At 39.1% G+C, this 22,681-nt stretch overlaps 1 protein-coding gene across 11 annotated transcripts in view; it reads right to left on the bottom strand.

Annotated features, from left to right (window-relative positions):
- NCOA2 (nuclear receptor coactivator 2) overlaps positions 1 to 22,681 on the bottom strand; it is a 295,300-nt gene that overhangs the window by 44,499 nt on the left and 228,120 nt on the right. For all 11 annotated transcript variants that reach the window (XM_031013759.3, XM_031013761.3, XM_063709220.1 and 8 more), the window contains 7 exons: positions 21,053 to 21,156; positions 16,154 to 16,331; positions 12,519 to 12,707; positions 9,428 to 9,529; positions 8,684 to 8,827; positions 5,447 to 5,594; positions 1,916 to 3,185 (listed from right to left, as the gene is read on the bottom strand). In XM_031013759.3, the coding sequence (XP_030869619.1) occupies positions 1,916 to 3,185; positions 5,447 to 5,594; positions 8,684 to 8,827; positions 9,428 to 9,529; positions 12,519 to 12,707; positions 16,154 to 16,331; positions 21,053 to 21,156 (2,135 nt within the window). The remainder of the gene's footprint in view (positions 1 to 1,915; positions 3,186 to 5,446; positions 5,595 to 8,683; positions 8,828 to 9,427; positions 9,530 to 12,518; positions 12,708 to 16,153; positions 16,332 to 21,052; positions 21,157 to 22,681) is intronic.

Raw genomic sequence — 22,681 nt, 5'->3', positions numbered from 1 at the left:
CTGAGGATGGCTCTCAACCCCAGACCTGCCTCTGGGTTAGCTCTACCGACTCAGCAGAGCTCCAAGGTACAGCAAGGGGTGTGCTTTTCCTCTCTCCATCCATTGAAGACACTGACACATGAAATATCTTCTTGCAAAACAAATTTTGAGGACAAACCTTGAGTCATTTAAAGTAGGAAAGCCCTCTTGACTTCTTCACTTCTTAACCAATCATGACCCAAGAACAGATAAGAAGTATAGGGCATATTCAGGGACTAGAGAAAAGTGGTGGCTAGGGTAAAGTCTTTGATCATTGATTCCCTAGGAAACGTCTCATGCCAAGTCACTGTGGCTGTTAATAACCCATGTTTTCTTTAAATGGGTTTTTATTTTTTGAGACAGGGTCTCAATCTGTTGCCTAGGCTGGAGTGCAGTGGTGCAGTCATAGCTCACTGCAGCCTCCAACTCCTGGGCTCAAGCAGCCTCAGCCTCCTGAGTAGCTGAGACTACAGGTGCATGCCACCACACCTAGCTAATTTTTTATGTTTTCTAGAGATGGGGTTTCATCATGCTGCCCAGGCTGGTCTTGAACTCTTGTCCTCAAGCAGTCCTCCACCTTGGCCTCCCAAAGTGTTGGGATTACAAGCATGAGCCACCTCACCCAGTCTGTTTTTGTTTTTTTAATAAAGAAAAATAGCTTACTTTTTCCCTGTGATGTCATTATCTCCTTAGAGGATTATCAAGAATGATTTGGGGTGGAAGGTTGAGGAGATGTTGGTCAAAGGATACAAATTTCAGTTAGCCGGGAAGAGTAAGTTCAAGAGATCTATTGTACAACACTGTGGCTACAGTTAATAACAATGTATTATATGCCTGAAAATCACTAATAGATTTTAAGTGTTTGTACCCCAAAAAGTATGTGAGGTAATGTACTTGTTAATTAGCTTGGTCTAGCCATTCCAGGATATGTATTTCAAAACAACATGTTGTATACCACAAATATATACAATTTTAATTTGTCAAGTATAAATAAGAATTATTTTGAATATCACTTAAGGTATCCTGGATTTTTTCAGGGAACTTATTTTTCAGACAAGAAGGGCACATAATGTAGCCTATTATTCTAGTTTTGAATTTACATACCATGGCTCAGACGTACTAATATCAGTTCAATCTTTCTTTCTCCTTTCTACTATCCCTTTCCCTCTTAAATATTTTTTATACCAGTGGTCTAAGAAATTCTTTTGCATTAATCAGAAGCTTAGTTAAGAATAAAGAGAGGTAGAACGACCTTCATTGGGTTTCAAAACCAGTTAAACTCTGATCTTAAAAAGAGAGAAAGGTAAATAAGAAATAATTCAATTACATCTGTTCTGACAAAGCCCAGTTTCAAGGAAGTGATTATCTCCAATTCAGGCAGCTTCTATAACAGAGGTCAGCAAACTACCACCAGCCTGTGGGCTAAATCTTGTTTTTGTATGAGCTAAGAATGAATTTACATTTTTTTTAATGGTTAAAAACATTTTAAATATTTTGTGACACATGATAATTCCATGAAATTCAAATTTCAGTGTCTATAAGCAATGTTTTATCGGAGCAAAGTCATATTCAAGTTTGTTTACGCAGTGTCTGTGGCTGCTTTTGCACTACAATGGTGGATTTGAATGGCTGTGACAGAGACTATATGGCCTGCAAAGCCTAAAATACTTACATTTGGTCCTCACAAAAAAAGGCCTGCCCACCTATGTTCTATAACAATGTCACTCTGCTAGGAGAGTATTTGAAACACACAGCTTCAGCGAGATTTTCAAGATAAGAACAACAAAGGAGAAAGCTTATTTTTATCCAATCATTTGAGACTTCAAAATGCCCCTATGGAGAAAATCCTTGATGGATACAGATTAGTACACCTGCGAGAAGATGTGATAAAACTTACCTGGTCACCAGGCTCAAAGCTCATCTCCTCCTTCTCAGTTTTCATTGCTATTAATTTTGTGTTACTGGCAGGATCTGTCTTACTGTCCAGTCGCTCAAGTTTGGGGGTTATTTCTGGTAAACCAATATCTTTAGTATCATCTTTATCTAGCAAATAGCGAAGTAGTGCATTCTCTTTCTTCTTGGGGCTCACCGGCTCTTGTTTAATAGTCACTTCTGATCCAGGAGCTGTGCTGCTGGACTCCTGGCTCAGGTCTTTGCCTGTGGCTTCTGCTGTTAACTTGGCCAAGTCCACAGGGGAACTGCTGTCCTGCAAGAGTCTGTGCAAAATTTTATGCTTCTCCTTGAGCGAGGTTCCATGTGTAGACCCAGAACCAGGCAAGCTACCTGTGGAATCTTTGTTTGTATCCGACAAAGAGCTGGCTAAGGGCGAGGGCTCCATCTGATCAGATTTGGTGGTCAGCAGCTGCAGGAGTTTGGTCTGCCCTTTGCTGTCATGCAGTCTGCTCTGCCCGTCAGCTCTCTCACTGCTCACGGCCGGGGGCAGGTTGGGGTCATTTGTTTCCTTTTGCTCTCCAGGATGGCAGCTGCTCTCTGCTTGTCCAGTTGTACCTTCAGAGGGCTCCCCATATAGTCCAAAACAGTCTTTTGAGTCCAAGCTTCCCATCTTGCTGAGTGGGGGAGGATTCATATTAACTGGGGAGTTTTGCAAATTGCCCATTTTTAGGTCTGGTGAAGCCAACGATGACCCTAATGAGACCCCGTGCCCCTCGCTGAGGGCCTGAAGTGCATTGAGGGAGCTGTTGGTATAACTATGGCTATTTCCTGTGCTGCTGCAAACTCCCACAGGGGAATGCAAGCTTCCTGCAGGGGAAAACTGACTGGGTGGGATTCGAGGGCTGCCAGCCACTCCAGGGCTCATGCGATGCCTTGGTGAAAGCATGGAGGTGGGCTGTCCTGGATTCATGCCAGGGCTGCTTTGTGAGGGGCTATTCATTTTGAGTGCATAGTTACTACCCTGAGGAGTGGTTGCTTGCATGCCTGACACATGGTTCATTCCCCCAGAACCACCAAACCTGCCCATGGGCATGCCCATTTGTTCCTTTGGGCCATTTACGGGAAAATTTATATTGCTACTGAGGGTCATGTCCTGACCTGGGTTCCCACTGCACAGGGCCTGATGGGCAGGGCTGTTAGAGCTAATTGGATTCAGTGGCTTCCCCATCGTTTGTCCAGTCAGATCCGGATTCATCACACACACATTCTGCTCTCTGTATAACGAGAAAAGAAAAAAATGTAAGATAAGAGGAAAAATACTTAGCAAGTTGTTATTAATTTTTAAAAATGATATGGCCTCTTCACCTTAAAAGAACAGGCTACATTTTAAGGATAGATAATACTTTGTTGAAATCATCTGCAATTATTGACAAGACTGAACATGTACAGTGCTGGACCAAGAGGGATGTTTTTCAGGCAACTCATTAAGATGTCTGGTTTTACAGAGGGAGTGTGTTTAAATTTGACTACTACTGTATTTAAATTGCATTTACTAGACAAGACATTAACAGGGTTCCAATTACATAATACATCTTTCTCATGAGTAGTTGAGAGCTTGTACTGTCTTAAAGAAATGAGTAGAGCTGTCTTCAGTTTTTTTTCCAGAGATTATAATTCCTAACAATAGACACATCTGTAAGCCCAGAGCTCTGATATTTACTACTTGGCTCAAGATAAACACACTTAGGGGAAAACAACTTGCCCCTAACTGTTAAGAGAAACTCTGCCAGTTCTAGAACTAATAGTTACTAAAACTGTTTAGAATTAGATCACCTTGTTTAACAGATTTCCACTCATCTCCTCACCCCACACCCCTCCAAGTCAGAGCAAGACCTCAGAGCCAACAGCATGCGAAGGGAAGTTCAGAGTGACTTTAGTTTGGGATCTTATTCTTCTACTTCTGGATAACTCCATTCCATCTCCTTACTAATGACTAAAAGCAGGCTTTCTGAGCAAGATGATTTTGCAAGTTCTATGAGCTTTAATTTACAGCCTTGGCAGTCACTTTTGAGTTACCAAATGTGTTCACAAATCCAAACAAAACAGGTTTCACAAATTGTCAAACATCAGCTTTTCGTTAGGTGGGTGAAATTTGCCACATCTGTAAACACTTTCAAATTGTTTCAGTTTGAGGTTAGATTTATTAACAGTTGGCAAACAGAGTTGCCTGATTTTTTTACTCCTAAATAGTGAATTGAGAAATGTGATAAAATGGAACTCCTCAGCCAGAGCAACGTTATGTATTTACTGATAGGACCTCATAAAGTTTTCCACAGCATAAGCATAAATATTTAGATAACTAATGAAATTTAATCATTTTCCTAAATATGTGCTCTAAGACAATATGGTTTATGACATTTATTTAAAAATCAACATTCAATTTCTTTATCTTCACTTTTTTATGAAAATGTTTATTACCCTTCAATTTAAGGTCTAATGTTGAGAAGTTAATTTGAACCGGAGAACAAAAATCTAAAATATTATTTGTAAATATATACATAGAAAGTTCTATATTTAGGCTGGGCGTGGTAGTCCACACCTGTAATTCCAGCAATTTGGGAGGCCAAGGTGGAAGGATCACTCAAGGCTGGCGCATGCCTGTAATCACAGCTACTCAGGAGGTGGAGGCAAAAGAATTGCCTGAACCCAAGAGGCAGAGGTTGCAGTGAGCTGAGATCGTGCCACTGCACTCCAGTCTGGGAGACAGAGCAAGACTCTGCCTCAAAAAAAAACAAAAAACAAAAAAACAAAAAAACAAAAAAACAAATAGTTCTACATTTAAACACACAGAAGCAGAAATCATACTAGTGACATCAATATTCCTGCCCTGCATTTGTTGCTACTGGGAGCTGATCAATAAATTTCCCTTTTTCAATGTAATGGGCAATCATGTCTAAGCAAACTTAGTGCCAGCTGGGTTTTATAATTCACTAGTGTTAAGGCTAAAATTCAAAGTAGAGTCCTACTTTGCCAGTACAGTTGTTCTTTGGTTATATGGGGGACTGGTTCTAGCCTCCACCCTGCCCCCACGCAGCAGATACTAAAATCCATGGATGCTCAAGTCCCTGAAATTAACAGCATAATTTTTGCATATAACCTACACACATCCTCCTATATACTTTAAATCATTTCTAGAAATAATTTCTTATAATACCTGATACAGTGTAAATATAGTTATAATACAAATAATACAGTATAACATTATATATATATATATTTTTTTTTCCCCCCAAATATTTTCCATCTGTGGTTGGTTGACTCCTGGGATGCAGAAGCCATGGATACAGAGGGCCAATTATATTATGAATTGTCTTTTAGCCAACAGCTAGTAACAATTTAATTTTATATTTTACATTACTGGGATTGATGAGAAGAAATGTCTAACAAATCCTCAAAGCTCTAAAATAATTTGCTGCTTTTGTAATATCTCCTCTTAACTTGGAAATGGAAAATGACTTCTTAGAACTAGGATTACCTGTGAAGCATATGTAAAGATATTACAAGTTGAGGTTCATTAGTAGTCTGAGAACGGATGAGTTTGCTCTTCGTTTGTGCAGCAACAAGAGTGCCATCAGACAAGGAAAAACGATAGATTTGACTGAATGCCAATCCTTGTCTCAGTACTGCAGGCAAGCAAGGAAACAGAACGCACGTTTAGAAAAAAAAATTGAGGGGTCGGGGAGGACAAGACATAATAAGAGTAATCAACTTCATTAAGTTTCATAATAGTTTCCCACCAGCATGTAAAGAGTTGTAAGTAATACTTTATGAGATTAAAACATAACATTTTAAAAGCACATTTACTTTTCACTCAAAATACCAATAACCTCAATTATCTGTTTTCCTTATGAAAAGGAGTAAAAGCCTGGACCCTCAAACTGTGTTCTTAAAATCTTTATTATTATGGCAAAACAGCGTAAACCATTTAACAGCTCAAACAAGCTTTATAATGATTTGCTTAAAATGGTAGAAAACAACACAATGTATAAACAGGGTATCTCTTACATATACAATATGACTTTAATTTCCTTGTAAAACTAATACAAATATGAAAGTAAAATTTATGACATTTAATATGTTCTCTGAATATTCATCTAGAAATTACATACTGTTCAATCCATCATCTTACACGCTACTCTCCCCCAGTCCTGTTTCTCACTGTGTAAGAAGTATTATTTTCGTGGTTAGGACAACAGGAAGTAAAAGATAAACAATCAGAAGAATCTATTCAGAGAAAAAAAGGCTAAACAAAACTGAAACAATAAAAGTGCAAATCTTAGCGACACTGGAATTGGTTTAACTTTTAGATAAGGGATCAGGTGTTTCCATTTTCAAGACAATAACAAAATAGAACACAAATCAACTAGGTTAATATAATTTCTCTTAAAAGAATTGAGATTTATCTTTTAAAGCTACTATGTTTTATAACTGTCTTATATCACCTATTAAAAAATAACATTTCAATTCAGTTAAAAAAAAAAGACATAGAATTTAATTCCTCTTAAACCATTTTAACAAGGCTACTATGTTGCTACCACATAATCCTCAGCACAAATTTTGTGGGTTGAATAGTCACCCCTAAAGCAACCATGTGTATTCACCATGCCACAAAACTGCCACAAGTGAGAGAGAGTGAGATAGAGAGAGAGAGAGAGAGAGAGAGAGAGAGAGAGAGAGATAGAGAGAGAGAGAGGCTGACATATAACGTGGATTCTAATTTCTTCGTAAAATTTCACCTTAAGCAATTTGTCTAATGACTCCTCTCTGCAGTTTCAGTTAGATACTACATTTAGGTTTCACTTTCTGCCATCAATTGTTGCACAATGTTAGTCTGAAGTGGAAGTACTGAAAATGAATTACTGAACATGTGAGTATCTTGCTTTGCACAAAGTGTCTAAAAGATGACATAAATGTAATTTTTTATAGTAAGACTTATATTTCCATTGGCTTATAATTTCAGAATTTTACCTGACCTTGGCTGTGATCCCTAAAGATTTTCATTTCCTCTTGGTCTACATCCAACACCTCTGAAAAGTAGGTATCTGTGAGCACGCACCTGAACACATTTAGGAAGTGCCTCCATTTAAACAACGCTTTGCAGTAGATTTCTGTTCAATGTAACCGATCATCCCTGATCTTACCTATTTTAAAAGTTTGAAATGTCTATACGGGGTTTCCTTCCAGTGGGTCCCATCTGTTTAAATCTAGTGCAGTGCCTGGTCCATCTGTGTAAATCCTTTTGTAAGGAATCAGGTTGTCAAAGAATTAAACTCAGGACCCAAGGATGCTGAACATGTTTGCTTATGCCAGTTTCTTAGTTTTTGTTATTACTATTCTTCCAATTTTAAACCAGATGTAATGAAATAGTAGGTTAAATATTGATTTCTGTCAATGTAGCATCATTATTTCCTTGTATTCTTTCAAAGTTAAAGAAAAATGATAGAAGACACAAGTTGTTGGATTATGCACTTATTTCTAAAAAATAGGATGAATAGGATGAAAAGAATGAATAAGATGAGGGGAAAAAAAGGGCATGGGAGAAACAGGTCATTTATTAAGGTTTTTGTTTTTTATAAGTGATCTAAAAAGCAAAAAGTTTAAACATACCAACACTATTGGTAAAGTGCCAGATGCACATTAGGTGGATGATGACAAACTCAAACTCCATTTTCAGTAACTAGTTACAAATTTTTTTCTGCAAGGATGCAGACAACTGTTGAAGCTGAGTTACAAGCTGCACTGCACTGCATGAGTCCCTCACGTGCAGCATGGCCCAGCTGACAGTGCATGTGGAGCCCTGGCCAACTGCACTGCTGGGACACAGAGAGAAGGACAGTCTCCCCCCCCAAATTAGCACATACTAAAGCAAAAGAATTTTTTTTTTTTTTTTGGTTCCTACCTCTTTAACAGAAAACAACAATGCACTTGAGAAAAAGTGATTCTTTGGGAAGACCTTCGGAAGCAGCATGACAGTGACCAAAATGAGCTCAGATGGATGGATGTCCTGCACTGACACTGAATGCTAGAGAGTCAGTCATTTCACTTGCCTCAACCTCCTCGTCCCCTTGTCCAGAGTGAGAGACGTGATGTTCACATCACAGGCTTGCTGTGAGGGCCAGTGAGAGGAGGCAAAAGGGATAATGCCACACAAAGACCAGGTGGTCAATAAGGGCTGCTGTTATTACTGAAGTCTTGGGCTCAGTTCCAGCTGTCCTATTGCTTAAGTCTGTGAGCTGAGACAAGTCGTGTCAACTTTTGGGCCCTCTAGAAACACCTGGATAGTCTTTGTTGGTTACCACCTTGAAGAAGGGCTTGGGGTCCCACTGTTACCTCCACCAGGGGTTCACTCACTCTCCAAAATTCCACTTACTCTTATATTCAGATTCTAACTGAATTGTTAATATTTCTTTTCATTAGATGGTAACTTATAATCTTGTCACATATCTAGAAGCCCCTGGATCAAAGAAAATGACCTCTTTCTTCCTCCTTTTGCCTGCCTCTGTGACACTATCATCTCCTGTTCTACTTTCATCACTCTTCTGTCCTACAGGTTCTCCTGTTAAATTTTCCTTTAGATGGCAACACTGGGGCCAGATGAGATAGCTCACGAGAACAGTCACCAGCTCTGTTCCCAAGGTGAACTCCAGGAATCATTGAGAGAAAGCTCCCACAGGAAGCAATAATTTAAGAAAAATCATTTAGAGATGCTTACCTTCATGATGATGCCTCTTAGCATAGGACACAGATTCTCCTTCATGCTGCGCATGGAACTTCTGAATACACCTTCTTACCAGGTCCTCCCAGCCTGGTTTCATGGCTGCTCTCATGGTGCTGGTATCCAGAGACGTGATCTTGCCTATTAAGTAACAGCAGGCATTATACCTACATGTTGATCTATTCTTTACGGAAATAAATTTTTTTTTTTTTTGAGACAGAGTCTCACTCTATCGTCCAGGCTGGAGTGCAGTGGTGCGATCTCAGCTCACTGCAACCTCTTCCTGGGTTCAAACGACTCTTGTGAATCAGATGCCCAAGTAGCTGGGATTACAGGCGTGTACCACCACATTTGGCTAATTTTTGTATTTTTAATACAGATGAGGTTTTGCCACGTTGGCCAGGCTGGCTTTGAACTCCTGACCTCAAGTGATCCTCCTGCCTCAGCCTCCCAAAGTGTTGGGGTTACAGGTGTGAGCCACCGTGCCCAGCCAGAAACAATTAAATTTTAACAAGATTTAAATGTATTTATTTAAACTAGGTAACATAAGTACATGGAACAAAAGGGTATACAGTGAGAGCCAGTGGCTCTCTCTCCGGTCCTCCAACTCTTTGACATTTCTACTGCAGCAGCAATTGCTAGTACTAGCATCCTTACAGTCTTCTAAATACAGTCCTTGCATTCCAAAATATGTAAGTATTCTAAAATGATTCCTTTGGTCTTCTCTGGAGAGGAATTTACCTTGGAGATCCTGGCGAGTAGTAAAACTTTCTGATGAGGGAAGAACTGGTCTTTCCTTCATGGGAACTCTTCTTGCCACGCAAATCAAGCAGGACTGCAAATCTTAAACCACACATGTTTACATTTATCATATTGGGCTTTTCTAGTGATTCAAACAAACCCAAGTGTATTTATGACAGCACAGCCTGTCATTAAAAAAGCAGTAAGGGAGACAGTGATGAAACATTATGTACCTGAGCTTCTTACTGGTTTTATTCTCTTCATGAAAGTGGTAGGTGAGTAAGGGAGACGGAGGGTGGCTGTGTAAGGAGAGCTGGGGAGCAAAGGATAAACTGCCAAGCCCCCACGATACATGTGATGGAAATACATCGACTGCACTAAAACGTTAATAATCTGAAACCCTCTCTCCAGCAGTAGAAAAAAAAATGAAATCCTTTCTTTTTAAATGGCTGATAGAAAACCAGGTTAATTTGTAATGAAGCACAAAAATGATGAAACTAAAATAAAATATGATACTCTTGTTTTGTCAAGGGTTTGCTTCTTGAGTTTTAGGGTTCAGGAAAACTAGGTACACCTTATGCCAAACTAAGTAAATACTACAATGGCAATATGCAATTTAAAGCAAAGAATATAAACTGGGTCTAGACGCAGATTCAGAGAACGACTCCCACAATACCTAGAAAATGCAGCGTGCACCAGAACAGCTGCATTATAGTTCAGAATCTTGGCTGTGGACGGTTTCTCACACAGCCAATTCTAACCACTTAATCCTCGCCTTGCTTCAACTGTCTTATGCATCAGGGTTCATTTCTGGAGGAAAGGGAAAAGTTTTATTTATCTTTGTAACATGCAGAGCACTCTGCACAGCCCTTTCCATTTAAAAAACACTGGACAAATGCTGTTGTCAAAAAACTTAAGTAATCCCTTCATGTCTTCTTATATCACTGATTTCTGATTGTTTACCTCTAAATTTGAGAATTTCTTGAATTTGACAAAGAGTTTATTATTTTTCTTTGCTCCTGCTGCTACCCTATCTAAAATATCAGGCTGCCTCAATTTCCCCCTCCACAGGTATTCATGCTGTAAGGCGGAGGTCCTCTACAATCAGTACTTCACTAACTACTATAGGACCCCACACTGCTTCCTTGGACAGATTTTTCTTTCTCAACTTTTACAGAAATTTTAGGATATAGTTTGTAACTTGGCTGTTCCTGAATTGCTCTATTGTAGTCTTTTAAAACTGTTTCATGTATTATTTCTTCAACAAGACTGAAATATCCAGTAATAGCTGGTATCACAAAACTAAAATGCAATTATAGTCCTCAAGAAAATAACAACTAAATTTTTGGGCACTATGAGATAAACACCTTTCTAGCTACTGTATGAGTTATTAACTCATTTAATCCTCTTAACAGCTCTATGACACACGTAGTAGCATTATTTCCATTTTACAGACAGAAAGATCAAAGCACAAAGTTTAAGTAACTTGTCCAATGTCCCACAAACCTTCGGCAAAGCCAGGATTAGAATCTGAGCATGCCATGGCTCAGAAACCCTGTGCTTATGCTATACTGTGTTAACTTAACATAGAACGTACTTTTAAATGTACAAAAAATGTTTATAAAGCACAAAGTAATAAATTAGCTCAGCTATTCCTTTTTTATACTGCCTTGGAATATTATCACAGATGGATAAATTAGCAGCACTTACTCCGTTGCATAAAACAAAATAAAATCATTTGACCTAGGCAAAAAACTTAATTTTGAAATACTATGTGTTTATTATCTCTAACAGCTCTAATTTCCTTCTCAATAAAATTTAAATTTTAAAATAAGCATTAAATAACTAGCATTCAATGCCAACCACAGTTCAGCATATTCATTTAAACCTTATTACATTCTGATACTGGTATTGGTGACTTCACTTGATAATAAACTGTTGCTCAGAAAGGCCAAGGATTCTGTCCAAAGCAGCTGAATTAGGAGTTGGCCTGTCTGATTATGTAGCCGGGGATGTTTTCAGTCACAAGTGGTCCTCAGCTCTTTCCCTTCTGCTCCCCACGCACAATGCACTCTTCAACACTGCCTTGTATTAGAGTGACCCTCAGCTGTGTGGACGGCTTGCCTAGTGGGCTCAGGAGGTGAATGCTACATCAGCACATCTTTATGGCAAACAGCCTAATAAGCTTAGAGTCTAAAACCCCCTCCATTCCCCACTCCTGTCTCTATCCTCTCTTTAGTACCATTGTATTTTATCAATTCTGGGCCCAGCATCCATGGATAGGCTACATGGATTCCATTAACCCCTTGAAAGTATATTTAAAATGTTGTTTTAACTGTGTGCATTTTTCTTTTTTCTTTTCTGAGATGGAGTCTCACTCTGTCGCCCAGGCTGGAGTGCAATGGCGTGATCTTGGCTAACTGCAACCTCCGCCTCTCAGGTTCAAGTGATTCTCCTGCCTCAGCCTCCTGAGTAGCTGGGACTACAGGCACATGCCAGCCACCACACCCGGCTACTTTTTGTACTTTTAGTAGAGACAGGGTTTCACCATGTTGGCCAGGATGGTCTCGATCTCCTGATCTCGTGATCCACCCGCCTCAGTCTCCCAAAGTGCTGGGATTACAGGCGTGAGCCACCGTGCCAGGACAACTGTGCATTTTTCTAGGGCTGTGGCTCACAGCTTGCACTAGATGTTCAAAGAGCCTAGGATCCCTCAAAAGTGTGATCACTAATACAGTTATACTAGTACAGTAGCCGCTAACTGCATGTGGCTATTCAAATGCAAATTTAATAAAAATTAAAACTCCCGCCGCCTAGCTGCACTACTGACATTTCAAGGCTCACCAGCCACATGTGGCTAGTGGCTGCCACACCAGACAGTGAAGATATGTCACTTCCACCATTGCAGATAATTCTCTTGGACAGTGCTGTTCTGAAGACTTAAAAATTTCCATCACAAAACAGTAAAATTGAAAAGAACAAAGATACTGCCTCCTCACTTTTCTTTGGGTGACCACTAATTAAAGTGTGAAGGAAGTAGCACAGGAATAAATACACAGACACACAGAACACCCTAGGGATTCTGTCCCACCTTCTCCTTCTTCTTTGATGGACTTTGGTTGAGAGACAGCGAAGCACTGCATAGTTTCATATTTCTGATGAGCTTCCTGGTTATCATGACCCTCCTCTTCTGAATCAGGTAAAGGTTTTACCAGCATCCGACAATTGAAGGTATGGCTGTTCCGCCTCGGAGGTTCGCCGGACCAAGATCCCCCATTTACTGAGCAAGGCAAAAGTAATCCAGTTTTACAAAGAAACAAACATCAGATTCATTGCCTCTGAATTATTAAAATGATGTAGGAAAAATATGATTATTTCATCTTTATGTACTACTTTTATACTTGTCTAAATACTTTCATAATCTAGAGGAGGAAAAATCTTTACCATTTTTACAACTTGGGAATGTCTTGGGATTTTCTTTTTTTTTTTTCCAATTTTTTTTTCTTTTATTATACTTCAAGTTCTGGAATACATGTGGAATCTTGGGATTTTCAAAACATTTTCTACACTACTTCATTACCCTGACTCCTTCCCTTCAAGTCCAGTCCTGGATTATTTGTTACTAGAATACTATAGTTTTCTACTTTTGCGTCTTCCTAACTGATTTCTTAGAAATTTAGTTCAATCTACTTGCATTCTAATTTTAGATAAGTTAGCCCCGCTCAAAATTCTGTGAGTGGCACCAAATGTAGTGCACGTTAAATTCTTTCAGAGGATTTAGACTTGATGTAGTCTGGAGGATGAAGTCCATTAACACAGACTCTCACTAACCAGCTCCATTGCATCCATCTAACGGGATCTTCCACATTCCCCTGCACAAGCCTCCCCATGCTCCACCATACCGGGCCCGCATGGATGTCCTTGCTCCTGCTGCCACCCTATCTGACATATCAGGTTGCCTCAGTTTCTCTCTCCATAGGTACTCATGCTCTAAGGCTGAGGTCCTCTACAATCAATACTTTACTAACTACTCCCCCATACTGCCTCCTTGGGCAGATTTTTCTTTTCTCAAATTTTACAGAAACTTTAGTATATAGTTTATAACTTTGTTTTTCCTAAGTTGTTCAGTGGTAGTCTTTTTAAATTGTTTCATGTACATTTCTTCAATAAGACTGAAAAATCCTTGAAAATACAGAGCTAATGTCATTTCTTTTCAAGTTAACTACTTCAGACATCTATTTGAGTATTAAACTAAAAAAAAGTATATATTTAAGAATGAGACAATGAAAGAAAGACAACAATTATTTTTGAAATGCATTAGAGATAACAATGAAAGAAATAAAACAATGACCAATTTTGAGAATTAAAGGGTGTTTATGGATTTTACCAGGTTAACTTCCTCATTTGACACATAAAAAAAATCTGACGTCCAAAGACATGTTCAACTACTAGAAAAGTTGGAATCAGAATCAATCCTAATTCTCATTTTGGTGTTCTTTTCTATATCATTCCTTATGCTTTATCTAAAATATACTGGGGACAGTAGGACAATAGAACAGGAGATCAAAAAAGGGTGAGTCATAAGAAAACTAATATATTCTCCAGTCATCAGCTAGAGAAAATGGAGAAGGACATGTAGGTGTTAAAGCGAATCCAATGGCACATGAATGGCCCAGTGAACCCAAAGAGCCCATGGCCACTGGGCTGTAGAATGAGAAAGGAAACAAACCCTCGAAAGGAAAAAGTTAGCTGTAAGAAATTATTTGAAAATTACAGAAAAACCCATAACTAGCTTTTTATGTCTTTGCAGACATTTGGGAAGTTTATTTCAGCATCAGCATTTTATTTTATTATTATTACTTTTTTGAGACAGAGTCTCTGTCACCAAGGCTGGAGTGCAGTGGCGTGATCTTGGCTCACTGCAATCTCCACCTCCTGGGCTCAAGGGATTCTCGTGCCTCAGCCTCTGGAGAAGCTGGGATTACAGGCACGAGCCACCATGCCTGGCTAATGTTTTGTATTTTTAGTGGAGGCAGGGTTTTGCCATGCTGGCCAGGCTGGTCTTGAACTCCTGACCTCAAGCGATCCACCAGCCTTGGCCTCCCAAAGTGCTGGGATTACACGGGTGAGCCACCGAGCCCACCCAGTATCAGCATTTTAAAAAGCTTATTTACAAAATAAAGACTACACAGAGTAGTCAACTGAAGAGAAAAAGAGTTCTTATTAAGTCAGATTAATAAGTTGAAAGTTAAAAGGATACAATATAAAGTAAGGCAAAGAGCTCTTTAGACAAGTGAATTAATAATAGTGAATTAATAAGTAGAAGTCTTTTAAGGAAGTCATAAAACTACTGAAGAGATCTGAAAACATTAGTTACTTGAAATAAGAAATCCCATTTTCTTAATTTACTAGAGAATATAATAAAGGAATCCTACACAAGTATTCATACATTTTGTATTACTGTTGTAGTCACTTTGAACAAAGAATTATCACATAAAGGAAAAGCTAGCCCGAATGAAATTTGAAAAGGACCTTTTCCTACTTATTATAACAATAAGACCAGCTAGTATAAACAATCTTAAGAACAGAAATACTTGCCAACTCAGGATTTGACCTTATTTTGCACTTCCTTCAATCCGTGAAGATGTTCTTAGCATCATCAATTTGAGAATATTAAAAAAAGAATCACTTAGTGAGTGGGAACAGCAGTACTCTAGAGCAGCAGCTAAGGTGGGCCCACGCTGTGAATCACCCACTGCACAGTGTGTCCTTAATCATCACGTACTCGGACGACATCTCCAAAATAAGATGAAGTCAGGAAATTCCAGACAGGGAGAGTAGGCTAAGGCAGCGGCATCTGGTGATCACACCTACAGGGCCCACTGGAGAGTCTGCAAGACCGAAGAGCCCATTCAGGGCTTGGGCTATAGCATCTGAACCTCTCCATCTGCCACTTGTTCCTTAACATTTTATTTTTAGAATGTGTACACACCTATAATACACTTCACATGCAGGACTCAAAATACGTTGAATCTCAAACTTCTCATGACCTTTGACTTTTCAGATGGTCATGGAGAAAATGGACAGAACAAAGTTGGTTAGCATGGAACAGGGTGAGGCAATGTGTCACCTTAAAAAACAATCTCTGCATTATAGCACAAAGGATAGATGCTCAAGGGGATAAATACCCCATCTCCATGATGTGACTATTTCACACTGCATGTCTGTATCAAAACACCTCATGTACCCCATAAATATATACACCTACTATGTATGCACAAAAATAAAAAATAATTTAAAAAAATACAACAATCTTAATGAAAATAGTTGCCATATAAGTACTTTCCATCCGAATCATTTTCATGAATCTGAATCAATTTCTGTTCATTTATCATGAGGTAATTACTGCCAAGCAAAATAATAATAATAATCATCACCATCATCACTTCTTGGCCTTTTGGCTAAGAAGCAATGATTTTCACGTACTTTAAATATAGGATCGAAAATGATCACTCATTTGAGATCAGTATCTGAAGATGCCCCCTTTTCCATGACTTTTAAGCTTAAACACACAAGCATCTGTAAAAAACTACCCAGTCACTCTCCTCCCCATCTGATATAATATAGTTTTATTTGATCCACTTCAACCAAGACACTGTGTGTATGAGGCAGGGCAGGTGGGGGTGAGGGGAGGTAGGGAGGGAGACCCAGCAGACAGTCATTTACCTATAGACTTTGGCAGCAGGTTTTTGACAAATTCCGTGTGGTCCCCAACATGCAAGATGCTATATACACTTTTGTTCATCAGCTCTTCTTGGTTATACCTTAGATACTGTGTCACATTCTCTGACACAAACACAACGTTGCCTTCCAGGTTCACTACAAAGAAGAACCCATCAAGGGCCTAGGGAACAAAGTACAAATTGTGTTAGAAAGGATGCAACATAACATCACATGCAATTGTTAAGAAGGGAATGATCCCTTTAAAGGAAACACAATTCACATATGGATAGAAAAGAGATCTTTCTCAGCCCTCTCCCAGTTTTCAGGAACAATTAACACATTTTCTCTTGGTGAAATAGAAATTATTCCATCTTGGTAAGTGGGAGAGAGAGCCTAGACTAGGGTTTCTTGTCACAAACTAAACGACCAACACTAACTCCATTAATTTATCAGGAGATAATTACTGTGAAGTAAAAGTGTACAGACATTCATCTGTATTTTCAAAATGAGACTGACATACTCCACCGGGCCAAGAACAACTTTTATGTCATCAACCTAATGCAAGGTAATTTTGATCTATAGTTTGTCATGTTATACAATGAGAGAAAGGGGTCATTAAAAAATTTTTCCCCGGTTTAAGGATAATTACCAGGAAAACCTTCCTGAATTTTACCACCTAGCTGTCACGGATTATATGAAAAACATCACAGATAATTTCAGACCTTTAAAGAAACATCAATCCTTTATTACTTGGTGTATATGGGAAAGGGTCTCGGAAGTGTCTCTGATGTGGCGAACTCACCTTCATGGGGACTTCAGCATTGCCCTGACCTTAGAAGGGCACTAATTATGTCAAATTATTCTATGTTACTTGTTCTCCAGATTAAGATGCAGGTTCCTAAATTACCCAAATAACAGTAGCACGCTTCCGGTAATGAGTTCACAGCCTCACTTTTTGTTGTCATCCCAACAGAGGTAAGGGAAGAAGATAAAGAATCTAGGATCATTTCGGGAAGTTGAGATAATAACAGTGGCTGTGGAGCATGTTCACTGTGCCTTACAAGTACCTCCTGGAAGGAATCTTTTATCTTTCCCAATTTACAGAGGAGGAAACTGAGGCTCAAAGAGGTTAAAGTCTCAGAACTAGTCAGTGGTAGTACAGCTTGAATGTGAATCCAGAAGGATCCGATTCCAAAGCTCGTGCTTTGATGACCATTCAGTACAGTCCTCTACTCTAATATTCATTCACCCCAATCCACTTCCCACCATGTTTACCTTGGTGATAGAAATGTTGGGGGTTTAGTTTCTCCTGGTTACATTGCCCCATTTTTCTCTTTTTGACCCTTGCTTATCAAAGCTCTGTTTCATGGATCACGTGAGTGATCAGGACTGAAAGCTTTACATTGATTCATCATACCTGGGACCAGGGCCATGGGGTCTAGTCAGTTTAGGCTGCTCAGTTTCTTTATGATATGTGTTTATTACAATTTTATCTTTTTTGGAGACAAGGTCTTGCTCTCCGCCCAGCCTGGAGTACAGTGGCACGATCATAGCTCACTGCAGCCTTGAACTCCTGGGCTCAAGCTATCCTCCCACCTCAGCCTCCTGAGTAGCTAGGATCACAGGTATGCACCACCACACCCAGATATTTTTTATTTTATTTTATTTTATTTTATTTTATTTTATTTTTTGAGACGGAGTCTTGCTTTGTCGCCCAGGCTGGAGTGCAGTGGCGCGATCTCGGCTCACTGCAAGCTCCACCTCCCGGGTTCACGCCATTCTCCTGCCTCAGCCTCCCGAGTAGCTGGGACTACAGGCGCCCACTACCACGCCCGGCTAATTTTTTGTATTTTTTTAGTAGAGATGGGGTTTCACCGTGTTAGCCAGGATGGTCTCGATCTCCTGACCTCGTGATCCGCCCGCCTCGGCCTCCCAAAGTGCTGGGATTACAGGCGTGAGCCACCGCGCCCGGCCATTTTTTATTTTTTGAGACACAGTCTCACTCTGTTGCATAGGCTGGGGTACAGTGGCATGATCATGGCTCACTGCAACCTTCACCTCCTGGGCCCAAGTGATCCTCCCACCTCAGCCTACCAAGTAGCTGGAACTACAGGCATGTACCATTACGCTTGACTAATTTTTTTATTTTTGTAATGATGGGGTCTCCCTATGTTGCCCAAGCTGGTCTTGAACTCCTGGGTCCAAGTGATCCTCCTTGTCTCAGCCTCACAAAGGGGTGAAATTACAGGCATGAGCCAGTGCGCCAGTCTTTTTAAATTTTCTGTAGAGAAAGGAACTCACTATGCTGCCCAGGCTGGTCTCAAACTCTCGGCCTCAAGTGATCCTCCCACCACTCTGTAATCCCAAAGTGCTGGGATTATAGGCATGAGCCACTATGCCCAGCAAGTTTATTACTATTTTTAACATGAATGTCATATGTATATACACATACAACAATGAATTTGGTGGATGGGGCCTAAAGTGTTTACTTTTTCCCTAGTTTGTTTTTCCCTTATGTTATTAAACAGGCTCCTATTTTATGAGCTATCTTTGAATATATTTCATCTTTAATTCTATTTTAATCACAAAACTAAGTGCTCTCTCAAATTAGAACTGACCATAAGGCACCAGAGAAAGGTTCACCCATTTGGTTTTTAAGTTTTTCTTAAAACATTCTATCAGGTTTTCTCAATTGTATGAACCACATGCAGGACAAAGCAAGACTATATGTAAATAAACAGCCTTTCATAATACATGGTACTAACCTTGAGAACTGTGTGCAAGTGTGTGCACTCAGGAGGTTAGGTGATAAGTTACATGCCCAGTGTCCCTTTTCAACTCACTGCTTTGGATACACCCTTTGATAGGGATTTTCATAATCATATTACCTACGGTTCATTTTTAAAAGTACATGTTGCTTCCTACTGCTTATACCACAGTAAAAAGACTGACTTGAGGTATAATAAAACTGAAAGACGAAATTGTTTCATCTCATAAAGCTGTGTTTTTTTTAAGGCTCACTATGATATGCTCTGATGAAAAAAGCTGACATTTGGTTTTGTTGCCTAGCAACCACTATGCTATGATGTAAGCATGAGTGTGCATCTATGCCTAGGAACAGCTCCATGAGAACATGTTCTCTCTGTTTAAGTGATTACACGTAAACAGGGACAAAAATTTAAATTCAAACCATAAGTCACCAGATTTAAGAATAACCTCTCTAACACATTCAACACTCAAGTCCTGCTACACAGGTTCTTGATCAATGCACTAAATTCTCAGAAGACTATTCTGAATGACAAAAATGTTGGTTTGATTTTATGACATCAGGTCTACTGACATCTAGCAATCTGATTTCTACAATTAATGAACTCAGTCTCAAAGGGCTTGAGTCCCAGCTCTGTTATTCCCAGCATTTCTATTTAGAAGTATCAAAAGTCTTCCCAGGAGTTGCCACTCTAATATTCCCCCCACCCCAAGATACAATGAATAAACACATGTATAGGGAAATTTCCCAATTGTAATAATTTAGTTAACATAATTTTCAAATCAGTTTTTAATTTGTAATTCAAACATTTTCCAAAGGAAATTATCCACTTTCTTTCATTTAATTCTAAATGGTCCACCTAGTTATAGTTTTCATAATCTGCTTCTAAGAACCCAGAGAGAAATAGCACTCTCTGGCCTTCCATTGCCTTGTTGACTATGGAAAATTGGGTTAAGTGTGTTTTTGCTTTTCTCCTGGAAAGGGAGGCTGAATGTTTTCAAGCCAGTGATTCTAGAGGAGATAAGCAAGGGCCAACACTGGGACATTTAAAGCCTTTTGGCCAGCAGGTCCAGCCCCAGGAAATGAAGTTTGTCATTTCTAAATACAAAGACTGGGTCAGATGCTCTTGGAGTCTTTATTGTGTGTCCCCCCTCCGCCCTGCCCCCAATTTTATGGTAGATTTTCATAGAATTAGATTTTCTAAAAATAAAAATCCCTTTAAGTATCAACTGAAAAAAAAGAGATAAGGGGACTATTGGTTATACTTGTTTTAAAAATCCTAATTCTTGTCTGCTGCAGCAAGCTAGCTGATTCTACAATGGCAGTGCTGCAAAGCTTCTGGCCATGCAGTCTTTTCAACCTCATCGTATCATCAGCCGAGCAAATTATCCTGAGAACTGACATAATTTATGTCTCAGGGTTCCTCTGTTTCTTGTTATATATTCACTGACATTTTTTTTTTCTCATCTTACCATAACCTACATCTTGAATTTTAATTTTGGAACAGGTACAGCAAAGCACTTGGCGTTTGGTACTAGTTAATAAAATAGACAAACTGTACTTTACAAACTGTAGACATTAGCTGGTCATAAAGCTTCCTGAAGTTAATAAACAACAGGTAGTTAAGACCAACCTTATGCTTCTCTTAAAAGTTCCTTTTGCCTATTACTTCAGTTTTCTTCCTTATGAGATAAATAAACTAGTTTGAAATAGCATAAATAGAAAGCATAAAGCTCCTCCTTGGTCCTCATATTTTAACCTGTATGTATAGGCATTTGTACATGGCATGTACAAAATTTAAGAATTTTGAGAACATTTCAAGCTAAAATACAACACAGAATTTAGTAGGACTTGTGAATACAGTTTCTCAAATAAATGCTCAACTGGCAATTACAACTTGTCAATGTCTACTCTAATCTAGTTAATTTAATTCTATGTTAATTTCAAACACACATATACTGGCAGCAGGAGCCAAAACATACATAGAGACACACAGGCATATCAGCAAGCTCAAGAGGTCCATAGTACTAGTACTAGTGTGGATTCTCCTTAAATTATATTCACCTGAAATTAAATGTAATAATGTGAAGATCAACAAGATTTTAAAATACAGCACTAAAATGAAGATGTGCTACCTCAAGCATCATAGGCCCCAGCGCATCCTTGTCGATGACACCCTGCCCTGTAGAGGATACATCTGACTTCTGCACTTCATCTATGTTGGCAGCTGCTGCTTTCTCTGCAATAAACATAAGTGTGAATTAAATGGCAGTGCTATTTCAAGGACAGAGTGACACAGAAATGTTTTTATTGTAATGATTTTTAAAAATCTCTAGTGGGATCAGATGCAGCTACAAAAGAGTTACAGTACATCCCTGTTGCCCCTAAATGGGAGAAACTGCTGGAAGCAGAAGCCAGAACATTAACTTTTCACCTCTAGAACCTGTGGCTTGGATCCCCTTTCAGGCTGCCCAGAAAATGAATTTTGAGGTTTCATGACAGTCCCCGACAGGCATTTTTTTCTAGATTATGAAACTGCTATATTCTATGGCACAATTAATTTCTACTCAGGAGATTCCCCAAACTAGGATAAAGGAAGGTCTGTTGTTCAGAATTCGGTAGCATAATCACAGATAGATTTGCACACATTTGAAGAAGTAACAAGGACTCCTAAACTGCTATGGCTGCCCCCATGAGACATTCTGCAATGTCTGCCTGGACTCTTTTACTGTTCCACTTCTGCTTACATTCCCATTTAAAGTGGCCAGGAAGATTTGGTCCCTGACTTGTTCAAAGTGCTTCTCCATCTAAGAGGTTAGAAGCACCCTACCAGGCACTTGGGGAATTTCAATGGCTGCCCTCTGATCTAGCAGAAAGGCGCGTAGCGTGCGCTCCTGGATGGAAACGTACAAGGCAAATTTCAGGCTCATGAAGACAGGAAGGCCCCGGAAGACATTTCATCATAGAATGAGAATGTTTTGTGAAAAAGCTCACAGAAGAAAAAGATGCACACTTATCAACGTATGTGGTAAAGTAGTTATTTCAAGAACACCAAAAAAAGTTTACAGCATAACACATACATATCAACAACTTGCTAGAAAACAACACAAAACAACGTGACAATTATTTGTACTTGAATAAATTATATCCTGTTTACACTGCATGTTATCATTGTAATTAAACGTAGAAATAGAAAACTGTAAATCAATTTAGCACTCAGAATTAATCTGCTTTCAGAACCTTAATAATTTTTTTTTGTCAAAAATATTTTATGCAGTGTATTGAAAATCTGTAAAGCCTAATTTATGGCTGAGAACCTAGAAAAGAATTAGGAATGATGTGGGTCCTCCCAATCTTGCCATTCCCATGACAAAGCTTTCACAGAGGGGAAGATGACCTGTGCAGTTCAAGCTCAAACTCAGCCAATAAGAAGTATGACTTCAAGCAAGATTGCTTCAATTTACCTGTCTCCCATATATCATGGACTGAGCCAAAGTAAATGGGATGGTATGTGAAACACTCTTTAAAAATACAAAGAAGTTTACAAATGTATCTTAATACTAGCATATCTGTATTGATTAGTTCTTCCTTGAGTTCCAAATGTAGTAATTTCTCTGCAGAGCTTATCATAAGCAGACTGTATCTGCTTTATCAACTCTCTAATATATTCCTGATTCACCTCTTTAGATCGAAAAAATTGTGACTGCCTATAAATAGAGATATGACTTGTCTGGCAGCCTTCATAATTCAATATTGGCGGATTT

Source organism: Gorilla gorilla, chromosome 7 (assembly GCF_029281585.2).
Source record: "Gorilla gorilla gorilla isolate KB3781 chromosome 7, NHGRI_mGorGor1-v2.1_pri, whole genome shotgun sequence".
In the NCBI taxonomy this organism is placed as follows: domain Eukaryota; kingdom Metazoa; phylum Chordata; class Mammalia; order Primates; family Hominidae; genus Gorilla; species Gorilla gorilla.
The sequence above is the reverse complement of the archived record's forward strand: the minus strand, read 5'-3'. Positions and strand labels throughout refer to the sequence as shown.